Source organism: Pseudophryne corroboree, chromosome 1 (assembly GCF_028390025.1).
Source record: "Pseudophryne corroboree isolate aPseCor3 chromosome 1, aPseCor3.hap2, whole genome shotgun sequence".
Lineage (NCBI taxonomy): Eukaryota > Metazoa > Chordata > Amphibia > Anura > Myobatrachidae > Pseudophryne > Pseudophryne corroboree.
The window spans coordinates 1,131,436,849-1,131,457,082 of record NC_086444.1 but is presented as its reverse complement, the minus strand read 5'-3'; the positions used below and the strand labels follow the sequence as shown (position 1 = coordinate 1,131,457,082).

Sequence of the window (20,234 nt, the reverse complement as noted above, 5' to 3'; positions counted from 1 at the left end):
TCCTGATTGATGCCCCTTACATTATTTGTCATTTTTCCTCCGTATAGTAATGCCCAGTATACATTATGCCACATACTGCAATGGCGCCTAGACATTATGCCACACACAATAATGCCCATGACACAATATGCCACACACCATAATGCCCCCGACACATGCCACACACCGTAAAGCCTGTGACACATTATGACACGCATCGCAATGCCCGTTATTCATTATGCTACACACCGCAATGCCCCTGATACATTATAGCACATACAATGCCTGTGACACATTATGACACACACCTCAATGACCCTGAGACATTATACCACATACCACAATGCCCGTGATATAGTATACAACACACCGTAATGCCTGTGACACATACCGCAATGCCCGTTATACCCTATGCCACACACGGCAATGCCCGTTATACATTATGCCACACACTGCAATGCCTGAGACATTATACCACATACCACAATGCCCGTGATATAGTATGCCACACACTGTAATGCCTGTGACACATTATGCCACACACCGCAATGTCAGTGATACATTATGCCACACACCGCATTGCCCATTACACATTAAGTCCTATAGTAAGGCTTCTAATTACTTTTAAATTACCTGCTCATTGCCAGGGGTTTCATGCTCTTAGTTCCATGCACGGTGCCAGGGGTTTTCATGCCCAGGGTGTCATGCTCATTGCCAGGGGTTTCATCCGGTAGGTGTTATGCTTGTTGCCAGAGGTATCATGTGCTGGGTTTCAAGCTTGTTGCCAGGTGGTAATATTCGTTGCCAGGGGTTTCATGCACTGGGTGTCATGCTCGTTGCTAGGGGGTAATGCTTGTTGCCAGGGATTTCATGAGCTGGGTATTGTGCTTGTAACCAGGGGGTACTGCTTGTTGCTAGGGCTACGGTGAGGTTACGGTGAAGTGGTGGGTAAGCCAGTAATCTTGGGCAACATTATGCAAAAAGCCTCATATTGCTAAATTTATTCAAATTAGTAATGTTTGAATAGTGCACCTGCACTCGTTCTCTTTGTGTGTGGCACTACAGGTCTCAGCAAGGTAGCACCTCTCATTACTAGCAATTAGGGTGTGCAGTCGAGGCCAGTTTCCCTAGGTACAAAAGGTTGACAGGTTTAAATGATCAACATTGCAATTGTCGAGGTGGCTTCTTGGTTGTTGGTTTTTTTTGCATTTTTCCCCCCACCTTTTTCATATTTTACCGTCCATGTGGACTACGATTGGTAACTAGTAACCTGTGCTGAGTGCAGCGGTAGCAAGCCATGCAAGGGGTGCAGTACAGTAACTGGTGTTCCCTGTGCTCTAATGGTGAAAAAGAAAAGAAAAAAGTTGTGTCGACCATTTTCAGTGTTGACCTTTTCATGTGTCAACACGGAAAAGGTCTAGGTTGACACTGACAAAAGGTCGACAGGTACAAAAACCTGTCGACCTTTTGTCAGTGTCAACCTAGACACTGTAGATCTTCTATAGCACACCCCTTCTGAGACTAGCACACTGACCTCTTTTGCTGCTCCATAGCATTAATCCCTGACTGGTCTGACTCCAACAATTCCGTATCCAAAATTTGAAATTAATATTTAATTTGGGCACATAATAGTTTGTAAAATTGGTTTTCAGGCCTTAGGGAAATGACGTTTGATTTGGGATTTACTAATGTATGAGTTTCTTGCTGGATATAATCTTATAGCAATCAGTGCCATCTTTATTATGTGTGCTGAGATTTGTATCTGCAGTAATTGCAATTCAGATTCCTGACCTAGCCGAGGTATCAATCTCAGCAGCAAATTATGAAATATTAGTCCGGAAAGGAACTTGAGATAGTGATTAATTAAAGTCCAGCAATTTGCAGCCTTAGCTATACGGGTAATGATGGGGTATTGGTTTGCAGTGCTGAATTGTGCTCGCTGTTGTGCGGCTGCTGTCTGTACACAATGTATGCAGAAATGCTATTGGCTGAACCAGTGACATCACTGAGATACCAGTAACACTAATGGTGGTTGCCTGGGGCCAAGTTTTAGGAGCACCTAAGACAATAAGCTGGTGATTTATCAGTCCTTCTAAAGGGGACAAGTGGAAGTACTAGATACATGATAGCTAACATTTTATTGGTTGCTATGGGCAACAACTACCTTGACCTCTTTAGAAAGTTTTATAAATCTCCCCCTTACTGAAAAAGGGGGTTATGCAGAGACGTGGCTAGAATTTGGTGAACTCCACAGCAACATTTTAAAGGGGCCTCCTATATCTTCTAGAGTCTGCTCTCTTGTTAGTTGTTCTCCACCGGAGTTCTAACTGCCCCAAGCACTGGTCCTTCAGTATCGCTACACGATGACTGAAAGAACAGCTCACCTCCAATCAGTTGTCCGTCCATTCATTTGTCTATTCTGTATTTGATGATGCAAATACCATCACCAAGTAATGCCACTTCTTATTTTCATTCTCTTACCCACTTTTCCTGGGGATACGGTCCTTGGGTCGACACTCAATAGGTTGACATGCCTTAGGTCGACACCTGGAAAAGTTCAAAATGGTAAAGGTCGACACATGAAAATGTTGACATGAGTTTTTCACAATTTTTTTAAACTTTTTCATGCTTTACGATCCACGTGGACTACGATTGGGAAGCGAAGCGAGCCATGCAAGAGGGCACGGTGCACTAATTGGGGTTCCCGGTCACTTTCCGAAGACAACAACTCCCAAAAAATGAAGAAAACAACAACCACTCATGTCGTCATTTTTCCATGTCGACATGCAGACCATGCAGACCTTTTCCAGGTGTCGACCTACTACTTGTCGACCAATAGTGGTCAACCTAAATAGGCCCAACCCAACAAATCAAATCCCTTTTCCTGGGTGGGAGCTGTGAAAAGTAAGCAATTGTGCCTAAATGCCGGAATTTACTAATGTAGGAATGATTTTATGTGAATATTAGTAGTTTGCAGAGTTCCTGCTTTTAACCTCTTACCGTTTGTTGGCTCCATAAAATAAAATGTTTTCAGTGCTGTTTGTCAGCTTTAAAAAAGTTTATTTTTTATTTTTAACAAAATCATACATTTTTATTACTTATTCTACTTACAGAGTCCAGGTCACAGACAACTGAGAGGTGGAATTGTAGCAGAATCCAGTACAGGTAAGGTTTTTATTTTTTTATTTTTATTTTTTATTTTTTCCCTTTCCATTATTACAGTTTGTGGGGTGGGGGTATTTAGATCTGTAGGTTATACTGTTAGGGGGCCCATACATCACTGATTGATTGCCACAGTTCCCCGATCTTCGACACCTGGGAAGAGGAATCTGGAAAATCCAACGTGTTTTGCTGGTTTGCCGATCCCAACCAAAAACTTTTGGGATCAGCAAATTGTGGCTATTAAACATGCAGAATTTTCCAATTCCTAGCTGGATCGAAGATCATCAATGGTTGCCAATCCTGGGATTGGATTGAATTGAGGAAAATTGCTGATGTATGGTCTGCGTAAAGGCCCATACACACGGTGAGATTCGGGCTATGCCCGATTCTCACTATGCGACAGGGGCTAGGTCGGCACATAGTCAGTATTGCAAGCATACTCATTATGTGCTTGCGATACTGACTGTGTGCGATTTTGGCTAAATGTAAATTTTGACTATCTCTTCTATAGACAAAACAGTTAGTGCGCGCCGGAGGCATGCGGCAAAAAATAGGGGTGTGGCTTCATAGGGGAGGGGCGTGGCCACAGTTGTGCCCCCTGTAGCTATGCCCCCAGTAGATTTGCCCCAGTAGTTGTGCCCCCTATAGCTATGCCCCCAGTAGATTTGCCCCAGTAGTTGTGCCCCCAGTAGATTTGCCCAAGTAGTTGTGCCCCCTGTAGCTATGCCTCCAGTAGATTTGCCCCAGTAGTTGTCCCCCCTGTTGCTGTGCCCCCAGTTGCTGTGCCCCCTGTTGCTTTGCCCCAAGTAGTTGTGCCCCCAGTAGTTGTGCCCCCTGTAGCTATGCCTCCAGTAGTTGTGCCTCCTGTTGCTTTGCCCCCAGTTGCTGTGTTCCCTGATGCTTTGCTCCAGTAGTAGTGCCCCCTGTCGCTGTGCCCCTTAGTAGCCGCTTACAAACACACACAAAAATCAAAAAACAATACTTACCACTGCCCCGCTCCTGCTTCCCGACCGCTGCTGCTGCTGCTCCATCTGGCCTCCCGCAGCTCCTCTCTATGGGAGAGACGTCATGACGTCTCTCCCATAGCAGCGCCGCACAGACACTAGAGGTCAATAATGACCTCTAGTGTCTGTCACTGTAGCCTGCTGCAGCGGACGCCCACAGCGTCTGCTGCTACCGGGGAGCGGGGTGCGGGTAGGCGTCGGTGCCTGCGGGGTGCCTGCGGCCGCGCCTCCAGGCCGCAGCGCCCCGGGCGCAGGCACTGCTTGCCCGCACCGAGAACCGCTCCTGTCTATAGAGATAGTCAAAATTGACTTGCCTGCACAGTCTATCTAGTCTTGCGATGCCGACCACGCGGGACCGCGCATCGAATCGGGATCGCAAGGTGACTTTCACTTTGCAATCTGCACTAACTTTTCTTACGATTTTGACTACATAGTCAAAATCGTTAGAAAATATCTCACCGTGTGTACATGCCATTAGAGAAAAAGTAATAAAAAATAAATATTTACATTATTGTCAGACAGACTTTAAATAAATAAGTAAATAAACAAACCTTGGCCTCTCTATAGGATGTAGGTGGGTTCCTACAGGCTATTGATGCTTGTGGACTAAGGACTTTATTCAGTAATGGGCCCTACACACTCGGCGATGCGCCGCCGAGGTGCCCGACGGCCGATACGGCCGACGAGCAACCCGGCGGCGGGGGGGCAGTGACGGGGGGAGTGAAGTTTCTTCACTCCCCCCGTCACCCGGCTGCATTGAAGTGCAGGCAAATATGGACGAGATCGTCCATATTGGCCTGCATGCACAGCCGACGGGAGACCAGCGATGAACGAGCGCGGGGACGCGCATCGTTCATCGCTTAAGTCTCCACACTGAAAGATATGAACGAGTTCTCGTTCATTTATGAACGAGATCGTTCATATCTTTCAGAATATCGCCAAGTGTGTAGGGCCTATAAGGATTGCAATTTCTGCTAAAAAGCAGTTGCTGCAATCAGATAGTTGCCGCCCAGAAAAAAACGCCCATTGCAGAAATTGCGAATGCATAGCAATATCCGGTCTGATCGCAAAACCAGATGCAACTACTGGAACATCGAAGATTTTTTGCTATCTGCGTCAGGCAAGGTCGTCCACAATTCTTGCAACATAAGAAGCTGGAAGTGGTCATCGCAGACGTCAGAGGCCCTCCTTAAAAATGCCTGGGCATGCCTGCGTTATTTCAGACACCCCCAGAAAACGTCAGGTTTCCCCCAGAAACACTGGCTACCTGTCAGTCAAACAGCGGCTGCATTGCGATCACGATGTATACTCAATTTCTGTTGCTATTTTTGCTCACGCGTGTGCAATGTGAATGATGTGCATGTGCAGTCGTTTGCTAATCGGTCAGATTGCGAATCGCACATTTTTACAATCCTTACCGAATAAGGTCCTAAGGTATGTATCCAATTAGATGCGATCCATTTTCGTTAGATCAAAATGACCGTTAGTCATTATCTCGGTATCCATTTAGAGGCCATTTTGATTGCCCCAAAACAGACCCACGATCGTGTGATAACACATGGGATTCAGGATAAGCTCCCGATCCCGTGTATTATCGCGGCTCCAAGGGGCAGTTATCATGGAATATTCTTCGGGTGTTTGAGGCTCCTGGAGCCTAATCCACAATCAATGCCGGCATCGGGGGGAGGAACGCGCTGCATTGGGCTAATTGCTTAGCCCCCGGCGATACAATTACCCACGGTTATTGACTGCAGGTAATTGGATACCCCACTATTAGGTGTCCATAACTTTATTACAATTAACCAAAATTATTTGCAACTTACTCCACTATCTTATCTCTAAAAATAACCACTCGAACACAGACTGCTTTGGTTTAAAGGTCATATTTTTTTTTTTTTTTCAAACTATTTTTATTATAATCTCACACCATACAGAGTAGATATACAGCATTTCGAGACATCGAATGGAATATATAGTTAGTATTGTACAACATAATATGCACTATATATAAGCCTCTTGACAAAAGACAGGAAGTTATAGATTATTCAGTCTCATATAAAACTTGGTAGAGATCAAAACATATTTTCAAACTTTTCTCCACATAAAACCTTTATACCCTTCCAAGAAAGGTAACATATGTATAACTAAGGATATCAGGGAATTGAGGATATGCTTTAGTTCCCCAAGCGGAGCAGATTATAGATGAAAAGGGGTGGTTTAAACATCAGTTCTCCGCCGATATGGACAAAGTATTTCGAATTCCCTAAACATATATATAATACCTAAAACATAAGGAAATAAACTAACCTGTAATGCCTACTATGGGACACGGGCCGTCGATCCATCCACAGAGCAATCTTCCCATATCGGGGGTCCATATTTCTAGTCAACCCGGTAGATGATTGAATATAGAATGGAGTGGAGGAGGGGTCCGGAAAAAGGAAAGGAGAGAGGGCAAGTCAGATATTCAAGGGGTTAGGTTGGGCTAAAGTGTGGAGGAGGTACCATGAGGTAGATTGAAAGCATTTGTCAATGGCTTGTTTAGTGTGTAAGGGGAGTGTCAAAATGTATGTGTCCCAACATTGGAACAAGGCAGGGGTGAGCCTCTCTTTATGGATAGAGGCCTCCAGCCAGTCCATGGTGAATAGAAAAAATAATCTAGAGGTCACCATCGAAAGATTAGGGGGTATGTTGTGGATCCATTGTTGTAGGATTGCCTTCCTGCCAGCCGCTGATAATATCATAAGTAGTTTTTTGTTAGATCTGGGGACGTCTGGCTGGTCAGTCAAACACCCAAACAATGCCCAGGAAACAGTGCAACTAAAGGATATGCCTAAGGAAGTGGTTCCATAATGATGTACCTCATGCCAAAACTGTGACACCAGAGCGCAGTCCCAGAAGCAATGGAAGAGGTCGGCCCCCTCCATTGAGCATTTAGTGCATTTGCTGTCTTCTGAGATGCCCATCAAAGATCGGCGTTTAGGTGAGATGTATGCCCTATGGAGCATTTTATAGGCCATCTCTTGATAGGAGCTTGCAGGGATAAGTTTTAGGGTTAGTTGAAAGTGATTTAGGAGGGAGTCAGGGGATACCGTTGAAATGTGGGAGGACCATTGGGACAGCTCTGGAAGGTCCGTGTCAGGGATAAGTTCATGACGAATACGTGTATAAATGGTTGATATAGAGTAACATGTTGATTGGAGTAATGTATCTAGAGAGTTAAGAAAGTCGTTCCCCTTCAATTTAGAAAGTACAGTTTTAAGATAATGTATTGCCTGGAAATAGGCAAATTCGTGGTGAGGAGGCAGGCCATATTTTTCTCGTGCCTCTGCGAAAGACAGCGGGACGCGGGAGGAATTAAGCAAGTTGCGCAGGTTGCGGATACCAAGAGAGTGCCAGGCAATGAAGGGTTGCAGAGCCTCTCCCTCCTGAAACTCCAGGTTGCCTATAAGGGGCATCGAGAGTGAGTATAGGTGTTGAAGTTTGAGAGATTTCCTCGCCATTTTCCACGCCTGTATTATGGGGAGTAGTAACGAATTAGTGGTGATATGTAGCGCCAACTTGGAGGGTTTGGCATGGAGAAGATAACTGAGGGACAAGGGGGCGCAAAGTTGAGAGTCTAGGCTGGAGTCCGTGTAGTAATTATTGTCTCCAAGCCAGTCCATAGCAATGCGGAGGAGGCACGCAAGATTGTATTGTTTAACATCAGGTAGATTGATTCCTCCTCTAGGTACCGTCTGGGACAATTTTTTCATGCTAATCCTTGGACGTTTACCAGCCCAGATGTATCTGGAGATAGAGGTATTCAAAGAAGATAGATCCGACTTGGATAATAGAAGGGGGGTCATCTGTAAAACATAGAGGAGTTTTGGGAAGCTGGCCATCTTAAATAGGTTACATCTCACTAGCATGTTAAGGGGGAGGGATTGCCAGAGACCAAGTTCGGTTCTAATCTTATGGAGGACTGGGGTGATATTGAGCCTATACAGGTGGCAGGGGTGGGTAGGGAGTGCAACGCCTAGATAGGTAATATGTGTATTCGCCCATTTAAAGGGAAAAGTGGTCCCCCAACCCAGTCTCGCCTGTCCATATATGGCTAGTGCCTCCGACTTACTGTAATTAATGGAAAACCCTGGAAAAGAGGAGAAACGATCAATCACAGCAGTCAGCTGTGGGATCGTACGGTGAGGGTCTGACATAAAAAGGAGGAGGTCATCTGCGAATGCCACCACCCGTAATTCCTGTGTACCCACCTCGATGCCCCTATAGTTCTTGTGTAACAGAATATGGCGTATAAGAGGTTCTAATGCTAGATCAAAAAGGAGGGGAGATAAGGGGCATCCTTGTCTAGTGCCTCTTTCCAACGTGAAGGATGGAGATGTCACATTGTTGACTAAGACGTGTGCCACTGGGTTATTGTATAAGGTCTGTACCAAGTTGCAAAACGCTGCGCCGAATCCCTGGTGGGCGAGTACTCGGGATAGGTGAGGCCAGGCAATTTTATCAAACGCCTTCTCTGCGTCCAAATTCAAAATGATGTTGTTTTTGGCCTGATTGAAGCGGGTGTGAGATATCGCAGTCAGGGCCGCCCGCACTCCTCGTGTGGATTGTCTACCCTTGACAAATCCCATCTGCGCGGGTGAGATAAGGCGGGGTAGGTAGGCTTGCAACCTATTAGCTATGATTTTGGTCAATATTTTAAAGTCCTGATTGAGGAGTGAAATGGGGCGATATGACCCTACCTGGGCAGGGTCTTTACCCGGTTTTGCGAGTACTATAAGCTTGGCTTCGTTAAAACGAAGGGGAGTCTCCCCTGTTGTTAGGATGTGGTTATATAATCGTGTTAATGTAGGGAGTATATCGGCATCCAGCATCTTATAAAATTCGGCACTGAAGCCGTCAGGGCCAGGGCTCTTTCCATTGGGTAAGGACTTAATGGTGGCCCGTACCTCATCGTCAGTTATGGGAGCATCCAGCGAGTCCCTTTCCTCCACCTCCAGCGTTGGTAACTGCGCCTCAACCAGGAATAATTGACCATCAGTTATGTTATCAATGTCGGCAGTATATAAGGATTTATAGAACCTCATAAAAGCCGAGCAAATGTCAGTGGGATCAGAAAGAACACCTCCAGAGCTGTGCAACGAGTTAACCCATGTTTTGTTTCGGGGCCCCCTAACCAAGTTGGCCAAGAGTCTGCCAGACTTGTTCCCCCACCTATGGAACCTGTTCCTGCCGTAGTCATAGCTGATCTGGGCCTGTTCGGTGAGAAAGGTATCATAAATTTGTTTTGCCATGAGGTACGTTTCTCTATGAGTAGGATTGTCGCATTGTTTGTAAGTGCGATATGCGAGTGTGAGAGCCGCGCTAAGTTCCTGCAATTTTGTGTTGAATTTCTTACGCTTAGAATTAACATAGGAAATAATATGGCCTCGAAGGACTGCCTTAGAGGCCCCCCAAAAGAGTGGAGTGTTAGATACTTGATCCAAGTTGTCAGTAGTATAATTATGCCAGGAATGTTTGAGATGTAATAAGAAATCCTCTGAGTGTATGAGATATGCTGGGAATCTCCAACATTTAGAAATGTTCTGGGGCAGGGATAAATGTAGGGACAGGGTGATGGGAGCGTGGTCTGAAATAATGATGTCCTTAATTGAGGTGTGGGTGACTTTAAAGAAAAGGTGTTTAGATAGAAATAGATAGTCAATGCGAGAGTGAGTAGAGTGCGGGTGTGAGTAAAAAGAATAATCCCGTTGAAGGGGATGGTGTGTACGCCAAGGGTCTAGTAAGGTAAGTTGAGAGCAAAGAGAGGAAAGCAGAGTAGAGGAGGATCCGGGTTTTTTGGTACTCACCCCCGACCTGTCCATGGATGGATCAACGACCGTGTTGAAATCTCCCCCTAGGATTAAATTTTGGCCGCCCCAGGACAGAACTCTCTGAAGGATATCTGCAAAGAAGAGATTGTTAGATCCAGTGGGTGCATATAAATTCAAAAAGGTATATATCACACTGTCAATGGAGACATCTAGGAGGATAAATCTGCCCTCTGGGTCGATATATTTTTTAAGGATGGAGAATTGAAGATTCCTATGAAAGAGGATGGCAACCCCTCTGGTTTTATTGGTGTAAGGAGCAGATATACATTCCCCAATCCAAGGGGCTTTTAGTGACACAGGGGAATCATGCACCCAGTGTGTTTCTTGTAGGAACACGACTTGGGGGGACAAGCGAGAGAGGTGGGCAGTCACCTTCTTGCGTTTAATGGGGCTGTTGAGACCCTCCACATTCCAAGAAACTATATTAAAATCTAAAAGTGGGGTTGTCACCGGGGTTGAGGTCTGAGAGGCAGCATGGGTAGCCATGCTATCCTACCCCCGTAGATGGAAAGTAGAATATCAAAATCGTATAGGTGAGATGGTGCCCCCCCCCCCGTCCCAATGAGCAAGGAGGGGCCAACCTATGGAGGATCGAGACACATTATCCCAGCAGGCAGAACGAGCAAACAAACAAACAGACAAAAACATTAAACTAACAAACATGAAACAATGGGAGGTGGAGCCTCCGGCATGTGCAAATAGCATGCCTATATCATATCCCGAACACTGTGTGACCTATTAATCAAGGCAAGTATAAAGATATGCAAACGTTAAGTAATGGTGGACAGTCAAGTGTCAGGGTGTGCAAAATGGGCCTTTGCCGCCATCGGATCATCAAAAAAGCATGGTTTCCCATTGACAAAGACCCGAAGACGGGCAGGGTATAATAGTGAGAACTTGACGTTGTCTTCAAACAGTCGCTTGCATATCGGAGCGAACTCTCTGCGCTTGTTGGCGACATGGGTGGAGAAGTCCTGGAAGATAAGCAGCCTTTCACCTTTATAGAGAAGATTCTCTGACTTGCGGTAGTGGTCTAAGAGCTTGGCTTTATCCGCGTAGTTTAGAATCCGTAGGATAACAGGTCTAGGGCGTCCGGCTGAGTCTCTGCGTTCAGGGCCGATCCTATGTGCCCTTTCAATGGCTAACGATGAGCCCTGAAGGTCCATACCTAATTTATCAGGCAGCCAGTTGGATAAAAGGTCCAGCAGTGCATGGCCCCTTACCGACTCTGGTATGCCCACCACCCTCAGGTTATTTCGACGGCTCAGATTCTCCAAATCATCGAGTTTTTCAGTAAGGCCTTTAATTTCTGTGGTCTGGGACTTTATAGTAGACTGTGCGGCTTGTAGATCGTCCTCTAATGTTGAGACCCTCTGTTCAACTTCATCCAGACGGCCACTGTGTTGAGTCAGCTGGGCTAAAAGGTCATATTTTTTATTTATTAAAAGTATGACCCTGAGCGTTTACTTAATTTTGGAAGGCAAAGAAGGATGCTACAAACTCTCGTCTCCAGCCAATATGACTGGGAATTAAATAAGAAGGCGACTGATACCCCCCTCCCCTTCCCTGTGGCAAATGTAAGCTGAGCTGCCAAGGCACACAACCCCTTCTAATAGATAGTAAGTATGAGCGTGTCCGCAGTGACAGGCGCTCCAAAGTCCTTCCACAAAAGTAGGCCATACCAGCCTTGTAATACTGGGTAATGTGGTCTCCCGGAAAAAGACTGTATTTCAGTGAGTCCTATAATAGTGACTGAAGACTTTTATCAAGAGGGTTACATTGTAAAAATCTGAAGGAGGGCCATTGTACACCCCCCTACCTTGTGAGGGCCGTGAAGTTAAGAGATACCTACAAAGCCTGTTGAGGGGCTAGCTTCCCAAACTCGATCATCTGTACCCCGGCTCTACCAACTCTACTGCAGCAGCTCCTGAAAATAAGAGAGAGGAAAGAGAAAGGGAAAGTAAGGCTGCATACTCGCCATCGCCAATCAACATTAACCACATCCTCAGGAGGGTGGCCCTACTGTTAGTAATGATGCAGGAGCCTGTAAGAGCAATACGGGACTTGATCCTGCAACACAATCAGCGATAATCTTGTCCAGCTGTAGTGAGAGAGTGCAGCGCTGCAGACAGTTATTTCTTCTCCTGCACGGCAAACTCTACACTCCCCTTTTTGGTCTCCTTCCATACCTAAAATACAGAGAACTATGTGATAAATAACAGCCACTTCCCCTCTACCACTCACTAAGCATATTAACCCTCTCCGTGCTGTTCAAACTGTTAATGATAAATATACTGTTGCAATACAAGCGGATCAGCAAAATTGGAGTCTCTTATATAGAAACCCTAGATTTTTGGGCCTTAGGTGTAGAGACTTTGCTGGAAATAGACACTAAGGGGGAGATGTACTAAGCAGTGATAAAATTGGAGAAGTGAGCCAGTGGAGAGGTTGCCCATGGCAACCAATCCGCATTGACGTAACATTTATAATTTGCATACTATAAAAGTATACGGAGCCACTGGCTCTCTTCTCCACTTTTATCACTGCTTAGTAAATCTACCCCTAAGGCTTTATGTGCACTGAAACTCTTATCTGAGTACTTTCCCTATGCTTAAGCGGGATCCGGTCTCTAGGTCGACAGTAACTAGGTCAACACTATCTAGGTCGACCACTATTGGTCGACAGTAACTAGGTCGACAGGTCAAAAGGTCAACATGAGTTTTTCACAATTTTTTTCTTTTTTTGAACCATTTCATACTTAACGATCCACGTGGACTACAATTGGGAATGGTAACCTGTGCCGAGCGCAGCGAGGCACCTTGCCCGAAGCTTGGCCAGCGAAGCGAGCCATGCGAGGGAACACAGTGCACTAATTGGGGTTGCCAGTCACTGTACGAAGAAAACGACACCAAAAAAACATAAAAAACCTCATGTTGACCTTTTGACCTGTCGACCTAGACCATGTCGACCTAGATACCCTGTCGACCAATAGTGATCGACCTAGACACTGTCAACCTATTTACGATCTACATTCCATACCACACCCGCTTAAGCTTGGGTAAACTTGTGATTGGACCCCAAAAGGAACTGCGTTCCCCTTCTAATGGTGCCCATACTCTTGTGCGCATTGCACTGGCAGTTCAGGTTCGATGAAATCGCACCTGAAATGCCAAAGTGATTACGATGAGATCATGCGATAGCATGTTAGCCACATGATGGGCACGTCACCGCTGAGTGGGAGTGGCGGCGGGTGCCCATTGCACATCGCAGTGCGATATTTTGCACATGTTAAAAAAACCCATGCGATCGCACTGCGATGCGAGAAATATTATGTGCAGCACATACTATCATGAGACGCGACATTCGAGCGGCGTGCCCGCGCATCGCGTCTCATGGTACCTTAAATGTGCATACAATCCTTCGATTTCTCTCACAGATCCGGTCGAAATCGAAGGCTAGCACCTAATATTCATCACTAATAAGTGTATGGGCACCATAATACATTGAACTGTATATATTCCTGAAGTGTGAATTTTATAAGAGTGTTAAAAAGTTAAACATTGATTGCACTATTGTTAGCTTGATACATGTTACTTAACAATATATTTCAATGTAACGAATACTCAGTCAACACATGAGATAAATCAAGTAAGGGAAGAACAACTAAAGCAATGACCTTCATAGAGAAAGGGAGGACCGGCATCTCTGTTTTAGAATTTGTGGTTGAATTACATCTAACGGTTGGAAAGGTTCATTGACAGCCCTGGCCAGTTTCTGTTTAGAGTTACAGCCTCCCTTTAAAGGGTATGTGCTCCACAACGGCTACTTACACCTTAAGTGGCCGCTGGTTTGTAGCAACTTTCCGCCCAACAGCACCTTATAAAATGAAGAGGTAGTAAAAACAGAAACCATCCAGCAAGATTGATTGCAGACTACTTGTCATTTCTCTAATGTCGAAAGGCAATTACCGCTAGGTATTAAATTCCCATTTTATCTAGCACCTTCTAGAACAGGGGTGGGGAACCTTTTTTCTACCAAGGGCCATTTGGATATTTATAAAATCCTTCAGGGGCCATACAAAAATGATCAACTTAAAAACTAGCCTGCCCCCCAGTAGTTAAGCCCCTTAGCGGTACTGCGCCCCCAAAAATGGGTGTAGCCAATTAAAATGGGACATGATACACATATGCCCTCTTAGTGCAGTGCCAGATACACATATGCCAGTGCAGTGCCAGATACACATATGCCGCCACAGTGCCAGATACACAAATGCCCCCACAGTGCCAGATACACAAATGCCCCCACAGTGCCAGATACACAAATGCCCCCACAGTGCCAGATACACATTGCCCCACACATACCCCCCCCCCCCCACCCCCACTGTGTTGCTCACCACTGCTTGATTCTAGCATCTACCGTCAGGGGAGTGGAGGAGAGCACAGCGTGTGCCTCTCCTGCCGCTTAGTGCTCAGTCCGGCGGCGGCGTGTGTCAGGGGTCAGGGCAGGGAGGAGAGCGCAGCTATGTCGTGTTGGTGGCGGCGTGTAGTACCTCAAACCAGCCGCTGGTTCGTGAGCCAATCAGAGCTCGCAGACCGGCAGCGGTGGCTCCTGATTGGCATGCCGGCCCACGAGCTCTGATTGGCTCACGGACCAGCGGCTGGTTTGAGATCGTACCCGCCGCTGCTGCCGGAAATAGCTGCGCTCTCCTCCCTGCCCTGACAGCTGAGACATGCCGCCGCTGGACTGAGGGGCAGCGTGTCTCGCAGACATACAAGCAGGTGGGCCGGAACACACGGCTTGCGGGCCTTATGCGGCCCGCGGGCCGGAGGTTCCCCACCCCTGTTCTAGAAGATAATAGCTAGAATATGGTTACTATGGGCAACATCTCCACTTCTATAAACTTGCACTTTAGTAAGTATAGCCCATATCCACTCCTTAACGTTCCCTCATAGGCCAATCTTGACCAACCACACAATTCCTCAAGACTAATCTACCTAGCAACAGATGACACATTCTAAACCAATTACAAAAAACTAAGGACTTTTATATAGCCCTAAGCTTATACAGCTCTTGTCTTATTTCTAGGGAAGTTTTTAGGGAAACGGGGAATGAGGTGCTTTATGGTGTGTGTTGAAGGAGGATTAGGCTCCGCTGTTTGCTGTACGGAAGGGGGTTATTAGGAAGTAAATGGCACCTTTTAACTTTTGCTGATGATATCAGGAGCTTGATTGTGTGTGATGAAGAAGAGTTCTAAAGTAGTATTTTGATTATCTTAAAAATACTTCAGGTCAATGTCTAATGCAGCGGTTCTATTCTTTTTTTGGTTCAGCGGTTGCAGTTAGAGATTGCGCTAGTTTGAAGGGATCGCAATGATATTTATATGCATCAAGAGAAATAGTATACAGTTTATTTCAGGAAAATGGGAAACTTTTGCAGTTAACCATAGCTCTCAACATTGTTAAAAATAATCCCCCTGCATAGCAGAAGTGTGTGCATTGCTGATGTTTTTGGCTAATAAAGGGGGATGTGCCATGGAAGAAAGTGTACCCCTAACACTTCTAATGCACTAGCTCAACTTCCAAACCCATTTTTGCTAACTTTCCTGAAATGTTGAATGTTCTGGATTGCAAAGCAACTAGCTGAAGCACAGTTGATGAAATGGTTAGCACGGCTGTCTCTTAGCACTGAGATCTTGCGATCAATTCACGTTAAGGCCATATATGTGTGGAGTTTGTATGTTCTCCCATGTTTGGGTGAGTTTCCTTCAGGTGCTCTGGTTTCCTCTCGCACACAAAAAACACACTTGAAGGCTACTCTGGTTCTGCCAACAACCAATCCTAAATTTGCTAAATACCAAAACTGAGGAATAAATAAAATTAAAATTACTTATTTAGTAGCAATTTATCCTGTTGCTCAGCACATATGCGTTGTTCCCAATTAGCAACAAAGACCGTCCACAAATATAGAACAAAGGGCTTAATTCAAGGTTAATTACAAAATAAAATGTTCCCCTAATGGGCAAAACCATGTGCACTGCAGGTGGGACAGCTATAACATGTGCAGAGAGAGTAATGGTGGGTACAGACTGATGGATATATATATCTGCAGATCAATTGATCTGCAGATATATCTATCTATGGATGGATCGGGCAGTGTGCTGTGCATACACACTGCCCGATCCGTTGGGAACTGACGTCATGGACTGGGCGGGCGTGTACACACGCCCAGTTCAGCTGTCAATCACCGCCGGCCGCCGTAGCATGTGTACGGGCGTCCGGCTGGTCGCCTGTACACACACAGCGATGCGCCAATATATTGGCCAATGGCTGTGCTGCGGGGCCGATGCGATATGTCTGTAAACGACGAAGTTCAATGACATATCGCCCGTACACACTGGACCCGCGATATATCGGCTGTTCAATAGAACGGCCGATGTATCGGCCAGTGTGTACCCACCTTTAGATTTGGGTGGGGTATGTTCAAACTGAAATCTAAATTGCAGTGTAAAAATAAAGCAGTCAGTATTTACCCTGCACATAAACAAAATAACCCACCCAAATCTAACTCTCTCTGGACATGTTATTTTGCAATCAACCTTGAATTAGGCCCAAAGTGCAGAACTCTTTTAAGTAATGCGCATAGACATAACGGTGATACAGAGTAAAACTGCAATACGATAGCTCTTTAGTACTTGTACGTGGAACAGGATAAGATTTTACATTTAAATTATCTAAAACCTTTTTTCTCTTACGTCCTAGAGGATGCTGGGGACATGAAAAAGGTGTGCATTTCCACAAGTCAAACAATATTTATCATTAGTATGTGGATGAACTTGCTGGTCTTCAAGCAATAATTGATTTCCGCTTCACTGGTTTTAAAAGTGAATTTCTAAAATTGTGTGCCAAGAGATGAGCATCCTAAGGTGTGAGGGAAACAAAGTAACGAGAACAGACTTGGTAATGAGGATATCCAATCAATGAAACATTTGCCACTACTGAACCTAGGCTAAATATTCAAAACCTGTTGAAGAATATGCAGCCCTAGAGATCCTAACTCATTTATTACTAACGTTTAACTGTAGGAAGTAAGATTATTTCTATCTTGGCTGGAGTGCTGGAAAATAATTTTATAATGTAGATAAAAATAAGATTTTAAACCTACCGGTAAATCTTTTTCTCCTAGTCCGTAGAGGATGCTGGGGACTCTGTAAGGACCATGGGGTATAGACGGGCTCCGCAGGAGACATGGGCACTATAAAGAACTTTAGAATGGGTGTGCACTGGCTCCTCCCTCTATGCCCCTCCTCCAGACCTCAGTTAGTTTCTGTGCCCAGAGGAGACTGGGTGCATTACAGGGAGCTCTCCTGAGTTTCTCTGAAAGAAAGAATTTTGTTAGGTTTTTTATTTTCAGGGAGCACTGCCGGCAACAGGCTTCCTGCATCGTGGGACTGAGGAGAGAGAAGCAGACCTACTTAACTGATAGGCTCTGCTTCTTAGGCTACTGGACACCATTAGCTCCAGAGGGAGTCGGAACGCAGGTCTCCCCTTGCCGTTCGTCCCGGAGCCGCGCCGCGGTCCTCCTCACAGAGCCGGAAGACAGAAGCCGGGTGAGTATAAGAAGAAAGAATACTTCACAGGCGGCAGAAGACTTCAGATCTTCCCTGAGGTAAGCGCGCAGCGGTAACGCTGCACGCCATTGCTCCCACACACAACACACATGGCAGGCACTGATGGGTGCAGGGCGCAGGGTGGGGGGGGGGGGGGGAGGGGTGCCCTGGGCAGCAATATAAACCTCTAGGACTGGCAAATACATATATATGGGCTGCGGAGGCAACAACAGAAACAGAAAATGCTCCGGCACTCCAGCAATCCCGTAGGACCGGCTTGCTCAGGTGCCCTCCCCTGGGGGGTCACACCAAGATGCATACAATGAAAGAAGAGGCGGCACTCAGAGTCTTGGTAGCGGTGTCAAACTTGTATTACGGGCTGCGGAGGCAGTAGATATAAAAATCCCCCGCCAGTATTATAAAATTGAGCGGGACCGAAGCCCGCCGCTGGAGGGGGCGGAGCTTGAGTCCACAGCACTGACCAGCGCCATTTTCTCCACAGAGCACTGCAGAGAAGCTGGCTCCCCGGACTCTCCCCTGCTGAACACTGTGACACAGGGCAGAAAAGAGGGGGGGGGGCATTTGTAAGGCGCAGTGAGTGTATTTTACAGATAATTATATATATATATATATATATATATATATATATAAAAGCGCTATATTATCTGGGAATCTGTTTCCAGTGTCAGTTGGTGCTGGGTGTGTGCTGGCATACTCTCCCTCTGTCTCTCCAAAGGGCCTTATTGGGGTCCAGGGAAAAAGCAGTGAGTCAATCAATGGCTTTGACTGTATCACAAGGCCCTTCAGGGTCTCAAAAACGTTCTCTATCCCAAATAGCAGACACTGATACCGACACGGATTCTGACTCCAGTGTCGACTACGATGATGCAAGGTTACACCCACGGGTGGCCAAAAGTATTCAGTATATGATTATGGCAATAAAAGATGTTTTGCATATCACAGATGACCCCTCTGTCCCTGACACGAGGGTGCGCATGTTTAAGGAAAAGAAACCTGAGGTAACCTTTCCCCCATCTCACGAGCTCAACGAGTTATTTGAAAAAGCTTGGGAAACTCCAGACAAAAAACTGCAGATTCCCAAGAGGATCCTTATGGCGTATCCTTTCCCTGCACAGGACAGGGTACGGTGGGAATCCTCGCCCAGGGTGGACAAGGCTTTAACGCGCTTGTCCAAGAAGGTGGCGCTACCATCTCCAGACACGGCGACCCTCAAGGATCCTGCTGATCGCAGACAGGAAACTACCTTAAAATCAATTTATACGCATACGGGTGCTTTACTCAGACCGGCAATAGCATCGGCATGGGTATGTAGCGCGGTTGCAGCTTGGACAGATACCTTGTCAGCTGAGTTGGATACCCTAGATAGGGATACCATTTTATTGACCTTAGGTCACATTAAAGACGCTGTCTTATATATGAGAGACGCTCAAAGAGACGTTGGGCTGCTAGGTTCGAGAGCCAATGCCATGGCGATTTCTGCTAGGCGAGCCCTGTGGACCCACCAATGGACGGGTGATGCCGACTCAAAGAAGCATATGGAGGTTTTACCTTACAAGGGTGAAGTTTTGTTTGGGGAAGGTCTCGCGGACCTGGTTGCCACAGCTACTGCGGGTAAATCTACATTTTTTGCCTTTTGTTCCCCCACAGCAAAAGAAAACTCCACAATATCAGATGCAGTCCTTTCGGTCGCATAAGTCCAGAAGAGGTCGGGGCTCATCCTTCCTTGCCAGAGGTAAGGGTAGAGGGAAAAGAACGCCTGCTTCGGCTAGTTCCCATGAACAGAAGTCCTCCCCGACTTCTACAAAATCCTCCTCATGACGCTGGGGCTCCACTGGGGGAGTCCGCACCGGTGGGGGCACGTCTTCGCCTCTTCAGCCAGGTCTGGGGTCTATCAGACGTGGATCCTTGGGCGATGGAAATTGTATCCCAAGGCTACAAACTGGAATTCGAAGAGGTGCCCCCTCGCCGAATTTTCAAGTCGGCCTTGCCAGCTTCTCCCCCAGAGAGGGCAGTAGTGTTAGCTGCAATTCAAAAGCTGTGTCAACAGCAAGTGATTATCAAGGTTCCCCTAGTCCAACAGGGAAAAGGGTACTATTCAACGCTGTTCGTGGTCCTGAAGCCGGATGGCTCGGTCAGACCGATTTTAAATCTAAAATCCCTAAACCAGTACTTGAAAAAGTTCAAATTCAAGATGGAATCGCTCCGGGCAGTGATCTCCAGTCTGGAAGGGGGGGGTTTTATGGTGTCGCTAGACATAAAGGATGCATACCTTCATGTTCTAATATATCCTCCTCATCAGGAGTACCTGAGATTCGCTGTACAGGACTGTCATTACCAGTTTCAGACGTTGCCGTTTGGGCTGTCCACGGCCCCAAAGATTTTCACCAAGGTGATGGCGGAGATGATGGTGCTCCTGCGCAGGCAGGGAGTCACAATTATCCCATACTTGGACGATCTCCTGATAAAAGCGAGATCGAGAGATCAATTGCTGAAAAGCGTGTCGCTCTCCCTGAGAGTGCTACAACAGCACGGTTGGATTCTAAATCTACCAAAGTCACAATTAATTCCAACAACTTGACTATCATTCCT

At 46.2% G+C, this 20,234-nt stretch overlaps 1 protein-coding gene across 3 annotated transcripts in view; it reads left to right on the top strand.

Moving 5' to 3' along the window:
- EVC2 (EvC ciliary complex subunit 2) overlaps positions 1-20,234 on the top strand; it is a 329,045-nt gene that overhangs the window by 26,196 nt on the left and 282,615 nt on the right. For all 3 annotated transcript variants that reach the window (XM_063923401.1, XM_063923393.1, XM_063923385.1), the window contains exon 2: positions 3,093-3,144. In XM_063923401.1, coding sequence (XP_063779471.1) covers positions 3,093-3,144 — 52 coding nt within the window. The remainder of the gene's footprint in view (positions 1-3,092; positions 3,145-20,234) is intronic.